This window comes from Apus apus, chromosome 6 (genome assembly GCF_020740795.1).
Source record: "Apus apus isolate bApuApu2 chromosome 6, bApuApu2.pri.cur, whole genome shotgun sequence".
Taxonomy (NCBI): domain Eukaryota; kingdom Metazoa; phylum Chordata; class Aves; order Apodiformes; family Apodidae; genus Apus; species Apus apus.
Window position 1 is genome coordinate 7,440,575 of NC_067287.1, and position 19,681 is coordinate 7,460,255.

General features: G+C 36.6%; 1 protein-coding gene across 6 annotated transcripts in view; it reads right to left on the minus strand.

Moving 5' to 3' along the window:
• Nucleotides 1–19,681, minus strand: part of MGAT5 (alpha-1,6-mannosylglycoprotein 6-beta-N-acetylglucosaminyltransferase) — a 119,572-nt gene that overhangs the window by 33,899 nt on the left and 65,992 nt on the right. For all 6 annotated transcript variants that reach the window (XM_051623330.1, XM_051623331.1, XM_051623329.1 and 3 more), the window contains 5 exons: nt 10,511–10,582; nt 9,238–9,399; nt 7,272–7,441; nt 6,263–6,397; nt 1,304–1,437 (listed from right to left, as the gene is read on the minus strand). In XM_051623330.1, the coding sequence (XP_051479290.1) occupies nt 1,304–1,437; nt 6,263–6,397; nt 7,272–7,441; nt 9,238–9,399; nt 10,511–10,582 (673 nt within the window). The remainder of the gene's footprint in view (nt 1–1,303; nt 1,438–6,262; nt 6,398–7,271; nt 7,442–9,237; nt 9,400–10,510; nt 10,583–19,681) is intronic.

Here is a 19,681-nt window from a genome sequence, read left to right on the forward strand (position 1 = left end):
TTCCAAGTCACATTTCCCAACCACGCGTTTTGTTAACTTTCTTCGAAACAACTGTGAATGCAGGCTTTCATCTTTTGAACAACCTTCACTTATATTTCTCTGGAAAAACCTTGCACAGCAAATGTTGACAGACAAAATATGCCTCTCTCAAGAATTTTACAAAGCAACTGAAACCAAAAGTACGTCAAACAGACAGCAGCATGTATAATTCTGCTATGAAAAGCAGAAAAGTTTGAAAGACATGACCATGAAGGCTGCTGAGAGAGAAGAGTGCATGCCCTGGCCTTAGTCTTAGATAGGGGCCACTAGCAAACACTAGGCAAGTGTTTCTTTCCACATTCAGGCTGAGAAGTTGCTGTACACAACAGCATGCACTTCCTTCTTTCCCAAGTCTCACTTATCCTGAAGCTTGCTGGCAGGAGTCAGCCTTTCTGCACCTTCCAGAGACAACAAACTTGAACCACTACTACAAAATGCAAAAGAGAAAGATCCTTCAATTCTAGAACCTAGTGCCATAAGTCAAAGACGAGTGCTGGAGCAGGTCACTGTAATAATTGGATGAGACCCAGCTTATATAGTTTGTATTTTTTCTATTGTTTCTTTTTAATGTTATTTTTATTTTTAAAGATATTTGACAATGCTTCAAAGATCTACAACAATGCTGAAATATACTACTTGCTTTTCAATAGCTTTTTAAACTGCTGGCAAAAAATATGGTTTCACCTCAAATGAATGCTCACAAAATGAACACAAGCTAAGTGAAAATTTTGAGAAATCCACAAAAAATAGAGACAAAAAAATTATTCTTGCTGAGTGACAGTTTTTTTGATCTTGAACGCAAAAAACAGTGAAGTAATTGTGCTGCTCAATTGTTGAGGAGAAATACAACTGAGTCACAAACTTCAGTTGAACATGATGAAATGCAAGAGTGCATGCAGTTCACAAAAATGCAATCTAGGAAGTTCCTGAAAAACCTATCACTCTGTAGTTTTGCCTTCTCAAATCCTGCTAACAAAGTCACCAACATTTGAAGGAAAAGCCTATCACCACTTTCCACAGTTACCCTGAGGATACAGTTCCCTACCACAATTCATATTAAGTTGATATTTTTATTTTTTGCTCCCTAGATGGAAAGACATTGGAGCTTTTGTGTAGCCTACAGACACTAACTTACACAATTCTGCCCATTTAGTTGCTGTATTTTATTAAATCGTGAACTTGTTTTTATTAATATGAACATTTTTCTCAATGACAGCATTCCTTTTTAAAGCTCCAATTTATTTATAAACACAGGGATACTTACGGAACATAGTATAAAACTGCTGTGGATTAAGGTTCCACTTTCCCCATGGTGTCTTGTGGCCTTTAGATTGGGCATAATGGGCATGGTTAAACTCTGGTTCAGTTCCAAAGGAATCCAGAACTCTCAGCATGCACCTAAAAGAAAAAATAAATAAAGTAGGTACACATGCATATATGTATATAGAAGCCTGTGTGTACATATACACAGATAAAATAATTAAAATGTGCTTTGTTTGTGTTTGCAATTGTGGACTATTTACAAATCGAAGGTAAATTTTCAGTTCCAACATTTCTGTTCATATTACTTTCACATATTACTCAAAGATATTATGATCAGCAAATTCAAGGATATATCACACATTCAAATAGCAACCCTTGAGCTTATTTTGGGTTTCTTTGTTCTTACAGAGTGAAGTTATGATTTAACATTCAAGTAGAGCTTCTGGGAATGCTGCTGTGGTCACCTACATTCCTGAGGCTCTGAAGCAGAAATTAGGCAGAAGAAGAGAGGAGTCTTCATCTATTTTCTGAAGTTCTCATCCATTACTACAAATCAATGCAACAGCCAAAGGCCACATGCCAAGAAGATCAGAGCAGAAGAGTACTTTGTCTTTAGATAATTATATTTAGTCTCCAGGTTCTGACTTTTGGGTCAATTAGATCTACTAGAGAAGCACTGAGGACAGTTTAATTTGCTGAACGCTTGCAGTCAGACAGACCATTTATTTGTTTATGAAACATTTTTTCACAGACTTCTGAAGAAACAATATAAAAGTCAAATGTCTGCAACAACCAGTCTAAAACTGAGAGAAGCCCTGGCACTGCATTACAAAGGGCCTGGGATGAGAGAATCACATGCTGTCCTTTATTTAAACTCTTAATAATTCCCTGGAGAAAAAAATTGTACTTCATTTATGAGTGGCTCCTTTCAAAAAAGGGTCCATAGCACCTGAAAAGCAGAAAGTCTCAGAATGAAGAAGAGGGCACACATTCTAGCACACAGATCCTGGAAGTTATGTTTCTAAACTGCAGCCTGTCAAACCTTTGATTTGGCTTGGACAGGAGCTTTATGGCTGTCATACTGACCATTGGCTCCACTGCAAATGAACTGAACTATATGGCTCCAAAGCTGCTGACCCTACCATTCTTCAGCCCTCCACAAACTAAATATTTGGAAAAGACATCTATAGGATGTGTTCCTGCATCATCTGCTGCTACCTTATAAAGATGTGAACTCTGATCACTGAACATTGTATCACTGGGCTCCTATGTGCTAAGGAAGAGACCCAACCTCAAGGGTGGCAGAGAAGGAAAATAGCTGCAGAAGTTACTATTAAAAATGGCTATAGTTCCCAGACTGCAACATTTTCCATGCTCCATGCCCATCTACATTCTGTTCAGCAAAACACTGGGATTTTAGCTTTAAAGTGTGAGAGAATTTAGCCCCCAAGAGGTGTGAGAACTTAGCTCCAAACATTTTTCAATTTTAAAAGATGAAAGAATTGAGTCCCAAAAAGACATTTACATGTTTCTTACATGTTGCTTTTTCTCTCTCTAAAGTATCCATCACATTGGAAAATAGAAAAAAAGCCAGCAACTTTTACATTCTAATCTGAAATGCCACCTTTGTGTTTGAAAATACAATAGAGCAATTTTACTTTTTTTTTTTTAATCTTCACAGAGATCTTCCAAGCAAAAAGAAAGTTAAGATATACAACACATTATGATTCACCAAACAACAAAGCTCACAGATCAGTTTCTGTGCAGTGTTTTATGTCAACTGTTCTCAATGAAAATATTTTATAACAGTGGCAATTATCTCTGCATCATACAAAACAGTCCAGCAGGACCAAAACAACTTCTGCAATGATGAATCATTCAGTAATAAAAGCCCTCTTATTTCTTGGCAGGCCTTAAAACAAAATTCTTATCAAATATACAGCTTTTGGCCAGGTACGTGAGTACAGGGGAATGAAAAATCAGTGAAAGCTACTCAAAAACTGCAACATGGCTGGAGTCTGTCAAATTATATATGTAAGAAACACTACATTACATCCAATAATCTCAAAGTGCTTTGTTTCCTCTCTTTCCCCCCATATTCAGATGTAAGATATGTAGCACTAATTGTTCTCAGGGATATGTGTAACTACGTCCAATACACACAGGGTCTCTGAAGCAGGACAGGAAATATGATCCAACGGAAAATAAGCTAAACCATGAAGCAGGGAAAACAAAATATATTTCTATGATTCAGGCACAAACAAGTCAGAACAGCAAGAGAAAAAAAAATCACAGCAGAATGTACAAGAAATGGTATGAGAGATCAAAGGCTCAAGTTGTGAACCTAATCCCTGAAACACAGGAGAAAAAAACTGGTAAAGATTTAAATTTAGAACTGAATGTAAATAATTCAGTTATGCTGAACTGGTATTTTAACATATGTAGGAGTGTCTCAATTGTCTGATCAAGTACTATGTTCTCCATTTGTTTAAATTAATGGTTTAAAAATGGAAATATTTTTAAACAACATTTTGATTTTACATACAATGTTTTAGCATTTCTAAAGTGACATAATTAATTTTGAAAATGACAAAGCAGTATTTTTTTTAAAACAGGGATATATTTTAAATTAAAAAACTGTTAATTTGTGTGACTTCAACTTTAGGTTTTCACTCAGTTGCCCCATCCTTCCTAAGAAGTCCCCTAGCTTTAGCAGATAGTGGTAGAGAACTACAACTACAACATAGTCTATTCAATAACTAATTAAAAAAGAGGATTGGTGGGTAGCAAACTGCTTATAGAAACATCCATATTTAAGCATTCTTCTAGGATATTAGAAGTGACACTTTTTGGGTTTATTAAAAAAAATGTAGATAAAAGTAACCCAGCACTATGACCTGTTTTAAAGTGACTGTTTTTCCTTAAATATTGGGCAAAAGCACAACCTTAACAGGTTGACAAAATTTATGAGGTAACTCATGATGCTGAGAGGAAAAACAAATGATTGAAAAAGGATCCTCAAATAGGAGAATGCATTCATGAATCTATGAAACAATCCTTCTGCTCTAATAAATTCTGGTCGTCTCTGCTAGACTCCAGACCCTGTTTTGTACACTGAACTTGAGAAACAGTATCAAGGAGAGTCAACAAAACCTGAATTTTAATTAATGATCCAAAACCCTAAATTTTTTTTCAAGAAAAGCAAATTGAAGAAAAACTAGTATATCAGATATTCTAGATGCTGGCAGAGAGGGAAGGAATTAATTTATTCCCCAGAACCACATCAGAATAAGCAGTAATGGGCAGTTTGCAAGAAATCAGCCCAAGAAAAACACTTCAAAGAAAACCTGAACAATGTAAACCAACAGCTGGGGAATGTTTTGCAATCTTCAGCAAAAGATTAAACAAAAATCTCTCAAGAAGGACAAATACATCCGATCTACTTTTCAGCAAGGCTGTTGACTAGATGAGGTCCTCCTCCAACCCCTGAAATCCAGTACCGTAAAAGGGAGGCATTAAGTTTTTGTTGTTTTTTTTCTTCAAAAGCCTAACAAAACCTCCTGCACTATCTAAGCAGTATAAGGTATTTTATTTAGACTTAAATTTAATTCTACTCTCCTAAATTAGAAAAAGTCAGTCAATATAATGAGTTAGCAATCAATGAAAAACAGATTCACAACTTTAAATTTAGTGATTCATGACTTAAGCAAGAAAAAATGAAGAGCTAATCTAATAAACTCAGTGTCATGGTGCATCTCCATGTCTTTGTTACAGACTATACCAACAGGAAATTGAAAGCAAAATAATGGAAGAAACATTTTAAATTTAAAAGTATGGTTTCTTATCCTGACAACAATACTGTATGTGATCACCTAGTGACAACTACATCTGGCAGACAGACAACTAACTGTAGCTCACTGGAAAATGGGATTATCTTCATTAGCAGGCTCCTGAAAACCAGAATATCCGTTTACTTCTCTGCTTCAAAAAAGAGATTAAGAGTAATCTAATCTGCAATGTTGATCACAGTACTCTCATGTAAAATGACACTGAAAAGGCTCTAGAAAATCCTGAGCTTGAGAGAAAACAATTTGTTTTGCCTGCAGTGAACACCTTTCAATACCTTCCTGCAAGTAGGATTTACTGGGCTTTATGGATCATGAAACAGCTAATTTGATTAGGTATAGAAAAATCAAAGTCAATAATTTAGATTTGGTTTTATTTCATTTCATGCTGCTATGTATTCATACAACTTGCTGATTTAAAGTTATTGACAAAAAGAAATGTGGTTGTAAAACTGCAGACACTAAGAAGGCTGTATATTGTGACTGCCCTCTTCCATTTCTGGATTGCAGAATCACCAGCAACTACAGTTTATTCTTTAGGCCTACACTTGAAGACAACTCTCTACCCAGCATCTTGAAGAATGGAACAGAAAAAACTGCATTGCTGTTGTTGGGCAATACAATTAGAATAGATAAATCTCCATAACTATGAATTCAACATGCCTACAAACACTGACAAACAAAACATACCTTGGGTATCACAAATAAACAACAAAATCCTATAATCTTTCAGTTCATCTACTGATTTACAGAACAAAACTGGGAGGAGGGAGGGGAAACGTAAAGAAGGGGCAGAAGGAAAGGCAAAGGTGATGACTCAACAAGATAAAATAATTAAGATTAAAAATGTTTGAATCCAAGAATCCCAAACTTGCTGGGGGGTGATAAAGATGGTTTGCAATAAACAGGTAATAGTCCCTTTATTCCTAAGAGTGGAAGACCAAAGAGAACCACATTTTCCTCTTTAAATAAATTCAAATTCATATGAATGTACTCACCTCAGTATTTTGACAGGTATCATTCAACAAAAGCTCTTTAACAAAAATAACAAACAAAACAACAACAACAACAACAAAAAAGAAGCAGTTAAGAGATCAAATAAGTGTCATACTTACTGGTAATGTACCCATGATGGACCAAGGGTTTTCTTAAACTGAGTGAGACCCACAATATCAATGTAAATGAGTTCTACAATTTTATCCCCCTGAGTAGGGCAGCCAGATCTGTTACCTACAACCTTCTTCATAATTCTAAACAAAGAAAGAAGGAATATGGACAAGTATTACTTTCTTAATGCCTTGAATAGATGCTGTAGTACTATTTATACCAAAAATTCCCCTTTCCAAAAGAGCTGAACTCTTATATTTTCCAAATGAGGAACCATGTAAGAACATTCAAATGCTAAAGATACAAAGAAATCTGTATACATCAGTAAAGTGCTAATTTTAATGAAAAACCTCATCTAGTTTAAACAAGAGAATAATATGATTGGAGTATTTAAAAATAGTATACATTGAAAGTATTTGAAATAATTTCTGACTTTTATTGGCAGCTTTATACTATAAGAGCTCTATAAAATATCGTGTGTCATAAAAAACAAAAAACTACAGAAAAAGTGTATGTGCTGAAGCTTAAAACAGATGTTTTATGCCTAATGCTGAACTAGCATGCAAAGCAACAGTGAGCCAGCAATTTGACCCAACATAAGCAATTAACTACATCAAAAGTAATGTGCTTAAAGGATTTAAACCTTTATTTAAAAATGAGATACTGAGTGAAGAACAGCAGAAACTGAATAAGAGTGATACAGAATTAGGCTAGTCTCTTAACATTTCCTATTGCAGCTGGTTAAAGCACCTGGAATGTTAAAGAATAAGCTGCTTAGTTTGAATTTTACAACATTCATTTATGAAGTCTCAGGAGCCTGAAGCTATAATGAAAACACATTATCCTTTTCATAGCACATACACTTAGCTCATGAAAATAATCTTATCATCTGTTTAGTGAATTATCACTTCCATTTTATGCTTCAGGAAATTATATACTGTTAAAAGAAGCTTCAAGAATTTACAATTCATTTTTTTTCTTGTATTCCAGTTTAAAAAGTGAAAGTAATCTCCTTACTCCTTGAGCTCTGCCAGTGAAGCTGAAATCCTGATGTCATGGCCCAGTAAGTAAAGAGATGTAATTAAATCACTCCACTGGACTAATTCACCAAGTGGGCCACCGCTAAATGCATTTTCTGCAATCTTGAATCCAGATTCTTTTGTCAAAAGCCCCAGATGTACAAGAATCTGGAAAGGAAAGTCATATGTTAAGTTACCTGCATTTTTGCTTTCTACTAAATTCCAACTATGTAAAAAAAAATTAACAACCTCCGCCTCCAGTGCTCCCACCCCAATAATTTAATTTTGTAATCATAGAATCATTAAGGTTGGAAGGGACCTTCAAGATCATCAAGTTCCAACCCCGCTGCCATGAGCAGGGAACCCTACCACTAGACCAGGTTGCACAAAACCTTGTCCAACCTGGCCTTAAAAACCTCCAGGGATGGGGAATCAACAACCTCCCTGGGCAACCCATTCCAGTTCCTCACCACCCTTGTAGTGAATAATTTCTTCCTAATATCTAACCTAAATCTCCCCTCTCTCAGTTTAAAACCACTACCCCTTGTCCCATCACTGTCTTCTCCGATTAAAAGCCCCTCCCCAGCTTTCCTGTAGGCCCCTTTCAAGTACTGGAAGGTGCTATAAGGTCTCCCTGTAGCCTTCTCTTCTCAAGGCTGAACAGCCCGTTTTCTTAGCCTGTCTTTATAGCAGAGGTGCTCCAGGCCTTTGATAGCTCTCTAGAATAGTAGTCATAGGAATGTTACTGGATTGTTTCGCACTGTTATCTGCCACCGGATTAGTAATTAAACAAACACCCAAAACTGGTGTTATTCACAAAATAATCTGTAATTCTTCACAAAAATTTGTGGGTCACATTAACTTATTTTGACTGATCTTTGAGTGTGGGTACACATGGTGCCAAGCGTAAGAACTCCCAAACACCTTATCCCTCACTGTAAAAAAACATTCAAAAAAACCATTTTGTTTTCATCTCTTGCACCTTCCAGAACGGAACCTGACATATTAAAATGAAATCACCATATGTTTTACATAGTAACTTCAAAGGACTTTTGAAAGCAAAGAATAAGCAGTAGAGCACCCCATCAGAACTGCCTGTGCAGGACAGTACTGCTTCTGTTTATTCTTGAGTATATGCATTCTTAGGTATTATATTTCTTCAATAATACAGCCTGGAGGGCTGCTTGAAAGAGAATAGCTGCTCCTTGACAGAGGGTGAGCCTGCTCAAGGACTGAGGTACGTGACAAACATCAGAGCTGCAACATGGAGCCCAGACCTCATGTGAGGACTGAGAATGTCAAGCATGGAGCTGAGCTACAGCCAGCCAGGCTGAAGAGAGGATGCACGGCCTGCACTCCCTCAGACTGGCTCCAGGAAGAACTAGACAGGAAGGGAAACCCCTTGCTGTGTTTACACTTTTCAGCTTTATCTTAACTAGTTGACGTACTTAAAATATATTCAATCAAACAAAATAGAACTTTTCACTTCAAGAATCTCACAGTCTTTCAATACAACTCATTACAGGAGGTCTGATCTGATCCAGTGCAAAGTTGTGGTCAATTTTAAGTCTACTCAAATCCAAAACAAATATGCCATTTAAAGTCTCAATTGTGGACAACCAAGATGTACAACTGCTGTTTTCTATGACACTTCAGTGTCATCAGTATCATCAGTTTCTCCCTTTAGAAACTTCTACACAATCTCTATTGTACACAAACTTACAGAGGATAGAAAACTTACTCAAAGATTGACTCATGGAAAGTATGTAAAACTATTTGTAAAGCAAATATTCATTCTATCAGTAATTTCAAACAGTCAAATACTTATTGAAACAAGGCACAAGTATAAACATGAGCCTTTTAGATACATATGGCATCTCCACTCTGAAGCTGCTTCTGGGACAAAAAACTTAAAAGAGCCTATATGACAGTAAGTGGCAGGAAAGAAAAATGCTTTAATTTACCTTTTTTCGTTTTCTCTTCTCCAAATTTTGTTTTTCTGCAAGTGATTTAATTGCTTCAATCCAGGTATCAGCCATGCGTCTGATGCGTAACATCATCCATCTGAATTCCTCATGTCTTGACATCATTTTGTAGAGATTATCAAAGTCGATACGAATTTCAGCCTCCAATTAAAACATTGAAAAAAATCCAAAACATTAGTCTTTAAGTAGTATGTTTTCCAGAAGTGAAAAAAACTTCCCAAATGTAAACTCTGTGCTTTACATTTTTCATTTGAAAAAAAAAATATAAAAATAAACTAAAAATACACTCCTAACACTGGAGTCAAGTTGAGCTTTTCAAATGTTCAAGATATCTTTAAACAGACATTTCTAAGCCACATAAATTTCCATTATCTTTAATAACAGTATATGGTAGCCTCATAATATGTTTGCAATGTTTCACAATGTATTTTATTTCTGCAATTTAAGATTTGGCTTTGTTCATGTGCTTCAAAATGAGGTAAAAGTATCTCTACAGTACATTACATGTAGTAGATAAAGCAGAACAGTATGAAGATTCATGTATATCACGAATCTTCCAAATACAAGGAAGTTTCCTATTATACCACAAAGGAAAAAAAATACTAGAGTATATATTAATAATTAATAATCAATATTTTCAAGAAAATATTAGCTTTCAAGCTAGACTGAGCTAAACCCAACTGGTTTTACAAAATTAGACAGCCTATGTCTTTATTTTGAATGCATTGTTCAAATACAGTCCAGCAAATTTCTTAAAATTCTTAAGTGCTACATAATCAATAGTTTAGAAACAACTCTATGCCAGAAAGTTTTTAAAGGAAAAAAATCAGGAGCAATGCAAATATACTACAAAACTGGTATCAATGTAAGCCTCCACCATTAAGGCATTTTTATTTATAAGGCCCAGACTTTGGGGACAATAAATGTGAACAGTTTCCTATATGGTGAACAGTTTATGGATTTGTAATTTTTCTCAGCATCTGTGTACAATATTTCATAAATTTTAACACAAAAATGTGCTTAATATAAATCCAACATCAAGACTGCAGCACAATACAAAGACTAGAAAAATCACATGATGAGCTGCATATGTACAGTCAGGATGTCTCCCTTCAGTTTCGAGGAGCTGAGGAATAAACCCAGTAAATTCTAGTCTTGTTAGCATTTATGTGGCATGAGATTCCAGGATCTTTTGCATGACTCACAATCACTGAATTATCTTTTTTTTTTCATGTTGTAACATTGTTCTTACCACTAATTTCTGATCAGTTTCTTCATTAGGATTTTTTGCTCTCCAAGGTAAACGAGGACACCAATTTTCAACCTGTAAAACAATCACATGAAAATAAATAACTATTACACCTTTCTATGGCTTAAATAAGGCATCAGCTGATTAATGCAAGGTAAAACTGCTTTTTTTTTGCAAGAAAAGCTCAAGATGACCTTTTGTAATTCCATACTATTTTAACCTTGCAAATGCAACCAGAAGTAGCATTTAGGTATTCATTCATGATAATGAATACAGGAGATGAAACCTCTTCTAGGCAGAGGTCAGCTGTTAAATACTCTATAGTTTCTCTGAACAGTTCCTAAATGTTTTCAAAAAGTACCAAATTTTTACGCTTCTGGACCTTTTTTTTTTTTTTTTAAATTTTTGAACATTTCCCATCTCCCTAGAGTATCTTTATAAAAAGGCAAAGCCTGATAAAATCCAAGGATCAAAGTTCTATCTTGTTGCAATCTAGACAAAAAGCTGAAAAAAGAATCAAACCAAACCCACCCTATTTGAAGGTACAAAAACCCGTAAGCAGCAATATCCACAACTATGAATATTTGTAATTCTTAGAGAAACAGAATCAGTGCAAATGCAATACTTCTACTATTGTCTACTAGAAAAAAAAACCAGTACAACAACTTGTAGTTAGGGAAGAAACAGCAAATGGATGCAAGTCACTGAAAGCTCCTGTGCCCTCCCTAGGGATACTGCTTGTCCTGCAGAATCTTTATTATTCATGTGCCTTAAGAAATTAGACCATCCTCTTTGGGGAAGTAGGAATCTCACTGTTGGAGGCAAACCCATGGAAACAGAAACACGACTGTACTGTAAGAAGAGAGAAACACAACAATGTATAGGCCAGCTAAGATACTCCATCAGTACTGATTAAGTTCACAACTCCCAGAGAATTAGAAGTCAGAGTTGCTCTCATGGTTCTTCCAGTCACAGACCTACCAAAATACAATTTTAGCTTAATCATGCTGCAGTAAGCCTGAAGCACTAGAGATTAAAAGCTTAAGATCATACCAAATGATTGCCTAGAAGACAAATAACATGAAAATAAATTAATACATCATAACCTTATTAAAGAGAAGAAATGTATCAAACTTAGATTTCTTAGAAAAATTATATAGAAACATTAATTTGAATCCTATGACTTAATATACTCAACATATATAACATTTGAAAGCAGTGACTTGATTGACTTCTGATTCTTCAATGGTCTCCAACTCTGGAAACATACTAGAAATTGTAGCAACACACAAGCCTAACTTTTAAGTTCTGGAATAACAGGTAGAAAAGAGCTGCAAGCTCCATTTTATAAATTGATCACAGTCCCAATCTCTTTTTATTTTTAAGTAGCAAAAATATTTCAGAATTATTCCTAGCATTAAAACTGATCTACATTAAGAGAAGATATTTCAAGGACTACTTGCTCCTTTACTGGCTTTATATATTTCACAGTCTACCATCAGGCATCCTAAAGGAATTGAAGATTTTTCAGAGCTGTCAAGGACAGTTACCAGCATGCCCCACTGACTGAACAACAAATGTAGGTTTTTTAGTGCTTTTAGAAATACTCCCTCTAGTCTAAATTAAATTACAGTAATTTTAATCACAAATAAACGCTTTAGGAGTAGACTCAAAGTACTATTAGTATACTCTGTGGGTCTAGCACTCATTTTCCTTATTGATATTCTCAGTCCACTCCTCTTTTCATTGGAAAGACCAACTTAACTCACCAGAGGATTTTTAAATGCATACTCTTTGAAGCATGAAATATCAGACTTTCAACAAGTATGCCAGTTTTGTTATTTCCACTCATTTTTATGAGGCAATGGCTCACATACCAAGAACTGCTAGATGAGAGGATAATAATTAACAAGAGCACCAAGAAAGCAAAGACAAAAGAAACAAACCTGACACGCCATGGGAAGAGGGATGAGGAAAAAATCCTTTATAATTCAATATATTGACTCATGATAAAGTGGGGATGGAGAAGCAAAATACTGACGACAAACCAGCCAAACTAGGATTACTTTAACAGTGAATTTCAGGTAAACTTGGGTAAAAAAGATGAGAGGTATATATGCCCCAAAGATGGAAAAATTATGACAGCAAAACCAGCCAAAACTCTAATACAAATTCTGTTGTTCAGAACACAAGTTAATTTTGCAAATAATTATAGAATCAACCAGAATTAGTAAGTCATGGTTCCAAGAGAAACTGAGTGTAAAATCAGAATATGATTGGAGTGATGCAGGTGGAATACTCAAACACCCAATGTTGAAGCTCATGGACCACAAGTCACTTCCAGATCACAGTAGCTTTTATCAGGTAGATGCTGAGTGAAGAAAGCAGAAGTGAAAAACTATAGCAGGAAAGTCTACACAAGTTGTAACATCTGTATTTAGAGGTGCCTAGTACTCAAGAAATATCAGACCTCCAAGAAAAACAAGGTTTTGAGGGTGAACAGAGATATTTTTCTCCATCTCAAGTTCTTTCTGTTCAGTGAGAGCTACAGATGATCAACAGTGTATATACACTTTGGTAAAAGGGAGGAAGGTTTCAACTATAAAAGATATTGAAGACTTCAGAGACAGCCTTTATAGAAACTACTATAAAAAAAGAAAACAATAGCATTGAGAGGTCTACAGCAGCACAAAGCCTCCATAAAGACTGCTTAAAAATAATGTATTTTCTGTCAGAATTAAGTTTGTACTAAGCCAGTTGAGTAGCAAAATGTGCTCTTCTCTATTTAGCCCCACATAATGATACACAGCAGTGCAGAATACACACTACTTCTGTTACAAATAATTTAAATATAATCATTACCCTTTTACAAGACAACCATTTTACGTTCTTCCCTTTGTTCTTTCATCACTTGGTCAATTCAAACTGAGCGCTTAAGCATTTCCTGCCCAGAACATGCAATATCTCATCTTTAAGCTTAGAAACTAGTTCTAATTGCAGCTCTTGGCAGGGCCAACAGTTTAATGAGAATTTCAGATGACCTAGAAAGTGGGTGGGTGGGTTTGCTGTTAGTTTGCTTTTTAAAGAACCAAGCAATGGCACTTTGGCTAATCACTTTTGGGTTTCTCCTACAGAACATGACAAGGATGCCCATAACTAAATATGAAACCTACGTGGTTAAATAATTTTCCTGGTTGCCTTGCATGACCCAGTATGGCCCACAACAGTAACTCTAGTTGCACTCATCATTTCTGACCAAGTCCTGCAGCTGCTCTTCTTAGATTCAGACTACTAACCAGTGCTGTGGAAACCTCCCTGAAAAGGCAGCTGCTACAGTTACTGAATAATGCAGAAGGATGTTAATGAAATTACCTTTTTCCCAGAGAATGCCAGTGAAAACTTCAACAATTTTTCTCAAACTTACTGATGTAAGTACACATCAGGTGTTATTTCAGTGAGTACTAGCTTTGAGCTACACATGTGGGAGCAAGAAAGACAAGGCTTGTCTAAAACTGCTCAGACTGACTTGAGTAAAGGCTTTCAATCTTCATCTTTTGTGACAAATAAGCAACAACAGTCGTGCAAGCTCTGTGAAAACACCTGGTGCCTGTAACTTCCTTTTCTCCCCTTGCTTCCAAATCACCTAAAGAAAGCCTATCAGTTTTCATCAAAACTACCAGGGACAAGAGAGAGATAGGGCAGGGAACGTGATGGGAATGATAAGGGACTTGGTTTAGCAACATATTTTCTGGAAGCTCCTAATACAGAACAGGGTGACAAGGCAGGGGAGGGGGTTGAAACCTGCATTGGTTGGTAACTTGTGACAAAAAAGTAAAACAGCATTAAAGCTAACTTTACCTTAGCAGGAATATTTGTGATCAAGTAACACATACAACAGGGAAAAAGCTTGCATGCATACATATGAATTTGTGTATAGATGTGTATGTATATGATTATAAACAGGAAAATGACACAGGATGTGCTAGGGCTTCAGAATGTAGTTACTAATTTGGTATTATTTCATATTCATACACATTTTTTCTCTGTCATTGGCAATGGTGACAGGAAGGATTATGACATCACAAAAGTGGGTCTAGATGAAATCTCCATCAGAAATGTACAAACACTTCAGCTTTGTATTTGTTTAGGTACAGAAAATCCACATTCAACAAGTCCTGAGTTTGAGCAAGAGGAACAAGGCCTGTGGTATTCTTTTAGATCTGGCTCTTCAATTTGTTTATGTATTTGATTTATCATTTAAGACAAAACACAAAAATTGTCTCTGAAGAATGAAGCAGGACTCCCTTTTCCAGGACACCTTCCTCACTGGGTTAGCATCAGCTCTTTCTCCAGGTTATTCTCTCCATAGCAACCAACATTATCATGCACATGCTTTAACAGCAAGGATGTGCTTTCAGACTACAGATTAGACATTAAAGAAGATTGTTGGGAAACAGCAACTGAAGATTTGAAGACTGACCATTTTTTGGATGAGTGATAAAAATGCTAAGCTATTCATTCATATTGATCTTTGTACTGCTGCACTTTTGAGTAAGACCAGCTGTGGCTCCTGTACCTAGTGTTGAATACAATGCCTATCCAATGCACTAGGTGGTCTTTGACCATGCTCAAGAAACTAGGTCCACCTGAGAAGTCATATATTCCCTACCTGTTTTTCAATTGCAGTAGACACAACACTGTCTAGAGCATATGTAGCAAGCTCCAAAAGGTTAGTAGGTAGTTTAGAAGTTCAAAATTTAAGTACTACTTGATTACAGTTATGAGTGAAAAGTCAGCCAGCAGCCTAGATTCTGCTCAAACTGAACTCAAGAGTTTCTATGGTTCCTATCATAGTCAATACACTGTCACAGTGACTTCACGCAGCTTACAGGTGAAAAAAAACCAACCAGCAAACCTAAGAGATTAGAAGAGTATGTTTTATAGAAGCTTTGCAGGTATGTGTTCCAGTAATTCTTCCTCAGAAATACACTGAAACTGAAGGTAAGTCAAGATTGCAGCACGTGACTATATTACAGAGCAAGTACTTCAAGTACAGTTATAAGAACCTGGCAAACATCTGTAGCATTGACGTAGTCTGAGCATCTTCCAAACTGAATGAAAGCATACTTTGCCAGCAGCTTTCCACATCCAGAATTTCAGGAAGTCCTTTAGGCTTTTAAAAAGACTCATACTGGGAGTTAAATAAAACAGAAGTTGAAGGGTACTCTCTCCAAACACCTGGGATAATCTTCATTTTGGACTCTTCCAAATGGCAGGTGCAGCCCATCTACAGGGAAGCTAAAGCAACTTTCTTTGCACATCAGGTGAAGAGGGTTATTTCTCTGTAATTCTATTCATGGTGAAGTGCTGCTATTAAATCTCTTATGTCAGTCCCACAGTGGGAAATAAAAAAAACAGTGCTGCAATATCTGCTGAAAGAAAGCACATCTTTAAATTTATTAGGCAGTACGAACGCAGGCAGAGAACTCAATGTTCACTGAGAAAATCCATTTGAGTATTTCATGTGAAAGAACTGCTCCCATTGGGAAGGTGACTGTCTCAACTTTTGTAGAAGCTGCAGTACCTATATTCAGTTAGTCATTTTGAAGGTGCTACAAAGTCCACGGTCTGCAAGATGACTGCCTGCCTGTTTAGTGAGATGGAGGAGTGTACAAGTAACTCTGGATTTGGTCGTTTCCAAAGACAATCCCAAACATTGTGTGTCAGGTACCTGCAGCACCATTGACACTGCAGCATGAAATTTTATACATAAGCACCAATCAACAAATGGTCTCTTACCTCACTTTGGTAATGTACACTAAATTGGATTTCTCTCTTCCATTAGCATCTACACCTTTTCCAATAAGACAGAAAAAATATTAACCCTGGTTTAAAGTGACTGAGGCAAAAAAGAGTCCCCTTTGCTCAAATCCAGGCCAATATGCTCATGGATGACTTGAGGACAAAATACTGACAATTATTAGCATTTAAATGTCTTAGGTACACATGTAAGATGACAAAAGAACCTCAAGCTTTTGCCGGTTTAAAGTTTAGACAATACTGTTTTTGTCAATTCTCTAAGTAATTCTGTAGAATTCAAAACAATTTGGTTTGATGTTAAATTACAATAAAGAAATAAAAATAATCAACTCATCTCAATGTCAAAAAACGGCTTACACATGCAGTGGAAGTTGTGGGAGGGGGACTTCCTCACAGACTCTAGTAAACTGCAGTGAACTAGCAAAACTACAAGGATTTGGGGAACCTGTATAATTATGATTTCCAGGTGTTTTCACTAAAATATGCCTCAGACTACAGCCTGCATTCTGGAAACAAATCCACATTCAAAATCACCTTCAGTTAGTATTTTTCTTCTCCATCTCTAAAAGCAAAAGCAACACTGTAAAGAATACTACCGCAACTAAATCATCCATTCTGTTTCCATCAAGTCTGAAGAACCAAACCCAGTAATTCTCTCTAGAGTTACACAAGCACACGCACAAAAGCTTTGGGAGCTTCAATGACTGGTCTTTGAAACAGTTTTAGTCTTGAAGTGTTGGATCCACCTCCAAGAATGGTACCAAAAATTGCACTTCAAAGGGGAGCTGCAAACCCAAAGCCAGGGATTTTAAAAAGATCTGCTCAGCTCCAGCAGGTCGGTGTAATGACCCCTGGGCAGTGGTAACTTGTACCACAGCTACTGGCTGAATAGCAGGCCCAGCAGCAGGCCCACTCCTGTGAGGCAGGCAGCTCTCCCAGAGCAAGCACGTATCTAGATGAAGAAAAGGAGTGATAAGATCCTTCCACCATTTTATTGTTTGTTGTTAAGCTGGGAAACTGTGTGTGAAATTTATTTTCTGGAAAATATTTTTAAAAGCCTAATTTTTTAGGTGCAAACTGACATTTTGCAGTGGAATATATTTTTGTACTGTCTAGAAATTCACTTTTTCACATTTCTCCCCAGAGGCAATGCTACCTGTGAAAACTTTAACTGTGCCAGTGACATTACATTGTTAAAACAACTGGCTTTTTCATAACTCAATGCTAAGTTTAAGAGGAAGTAACTTTTCTCAATGGGCAAGTTTGTATCATGGCCAAAAGGAAACAAGTTCCAACTAGCCAGAAACCTGTTAGTTTAAGTTGGTTTTCAATTTTTGCTACTTCTAAGTCCCTGTCTTGCTTTTTAATTCAAGGGAATGTAAGTCTGGTTTTGCTATTCAAGCCATTTGTGTCTCCTACAGTCTTCCAAAGCCTCCAACACAGTTAGTGTTATGCACTATTGCATATGCATAGTGATATGCACAGATGCATATCATCCACCAGGAATGATTCGGGGCCTGCAGCAAAACATCGAGACAGAAGTGGAAAAATCCTTGCAGCTTTATCTGCAAGCCTGACCAGGGAACAGCTTTAACTAAACCTGTAAGCCTGAATGTGTTGGATTGCTTCTTGCTTTCATTCTGCTGCTACAGTCACCTCCCATCCTGCCCAAGCAGCCAAGACACAGGAAGAGAAACAGCAAAGAGGTGTCAGGCAGCTGTTATGTTCCTGCAGGAGGGCCATCCAAAGCAAACCAGAGGAGCCAGAACTGACAATGCTTGCACTCATGCAGCTACTGCAGAAGAGGTGACATGGGGCAGCCTGCATTTTGACTGCACTCCATTTTGCAGACACACATAGACTGGGTTTTATTCCAAGCTTTGTTCCTAAACCTTTGCATAAACTGTGGGTAAGCTGCTTTGCATCTCTGTGGTTCTGACCCATATGACACATCAAAATTTAGTATTTCAAGCTCCTTTGTTGACAAGTTTAAAACTGCATTACAGTCAGTGCTAGGTGAGTGTAAGAGAATACACCAACTGAACTGCTTCAAAAGAAAAAGGCAGATCTCAAGAGAATGAAAAAGCACAGACTTTTCACACTAGATTGTAGAGTGATTTTAGGAGTCAAATGCACAATTTGATGCATATTCTGTGTTTTCAAACTAAGGCTGTGTGTCATTTGATGCATATATTGCCTTTTCAAACCAAGCATGTGTACACAACCATCTTCCTCCTATACAACAGCCTTAAAGTAAAAAAGAAAAATCTTAACAGTAATACCACTTCCAGTACTCTAACGCATTTTAGTATTTTAAATCATCAGTTCTGACTTGAGAGCTCTCTAGACACATTTATCATTCAGCTGTGCAACCACACTATGAACTGTCAACTCTTCATCACTGTCCACTTTGACAAATTACTCTCGCAACAGCATTTCCAAGTTATCCTTAGGAGACAATGCACCTCATAAATCCACATCATTGTAGTGTTATTAGAATTTCATTTCATGCTTGCATTCGCAAACATTTTAAGCTTTCAACCTCTGCTGCTGGGCATTAATCATTGAATTAATCATAGGATTAAGAACGCCAAATTTAAACTCAAGGTTAATAATATGCTCACCCAATATTAGTTTTACATTCTGTCATGGAAGAAGAAAAAAATAACAGCATCAACTGAGTTTTCGAAATTGATGATCAGAGAAGAATTTCAGAGAAAATACTGTGATTTAAAAGAAATGCAAAATAATAAATGCCATTTAAGAATAGGAGATTCTTAAATTCAGTTGATATGGATCTTCATTTTTAAGATAACATCTGCATTAAAAACATGAAGCACCACTTGGTTGACAAGACGATTATGAAACCACATCTCAAGCTTCTATGAAAAAGCTATAAATGATATAGTCATCCTGTATATTTTCTTTCCCCAGCTTTATAGCCAATAAATAAATAAACCAAAGCTGGTAACAGAAATGGAATGAGTCAAATTTGTGATTTAACCGAGCATTTTTTCATTCCTTCACATATATGTTTTGGATATGCATTTAACTGGTGATTAAGGAGCAAGTCCAGAGGAGGGCCACAAAGATGATCCAAGGGCTAGAGCACCTCTCCTATGAAGACAGGCTGAAAGAGTTGGGACTGTTCAGCCCAGAAGAGGGAAGGTTTGGGGAAGACCCTATAGTGGCCTTCCAGTATCTGAAGGGGGCCTACATGAAAGCTGGGGAGGGACTTTTTACAAGGGTGTGTAGTGATAGGATGAGGGGTAATGGTTTTAAACTGGAAAAGGGGAGATTTAGGTTAGATGTTAGGAAGAAATTCTTTACTATTAGGGTGGTAAGGCATTGTAA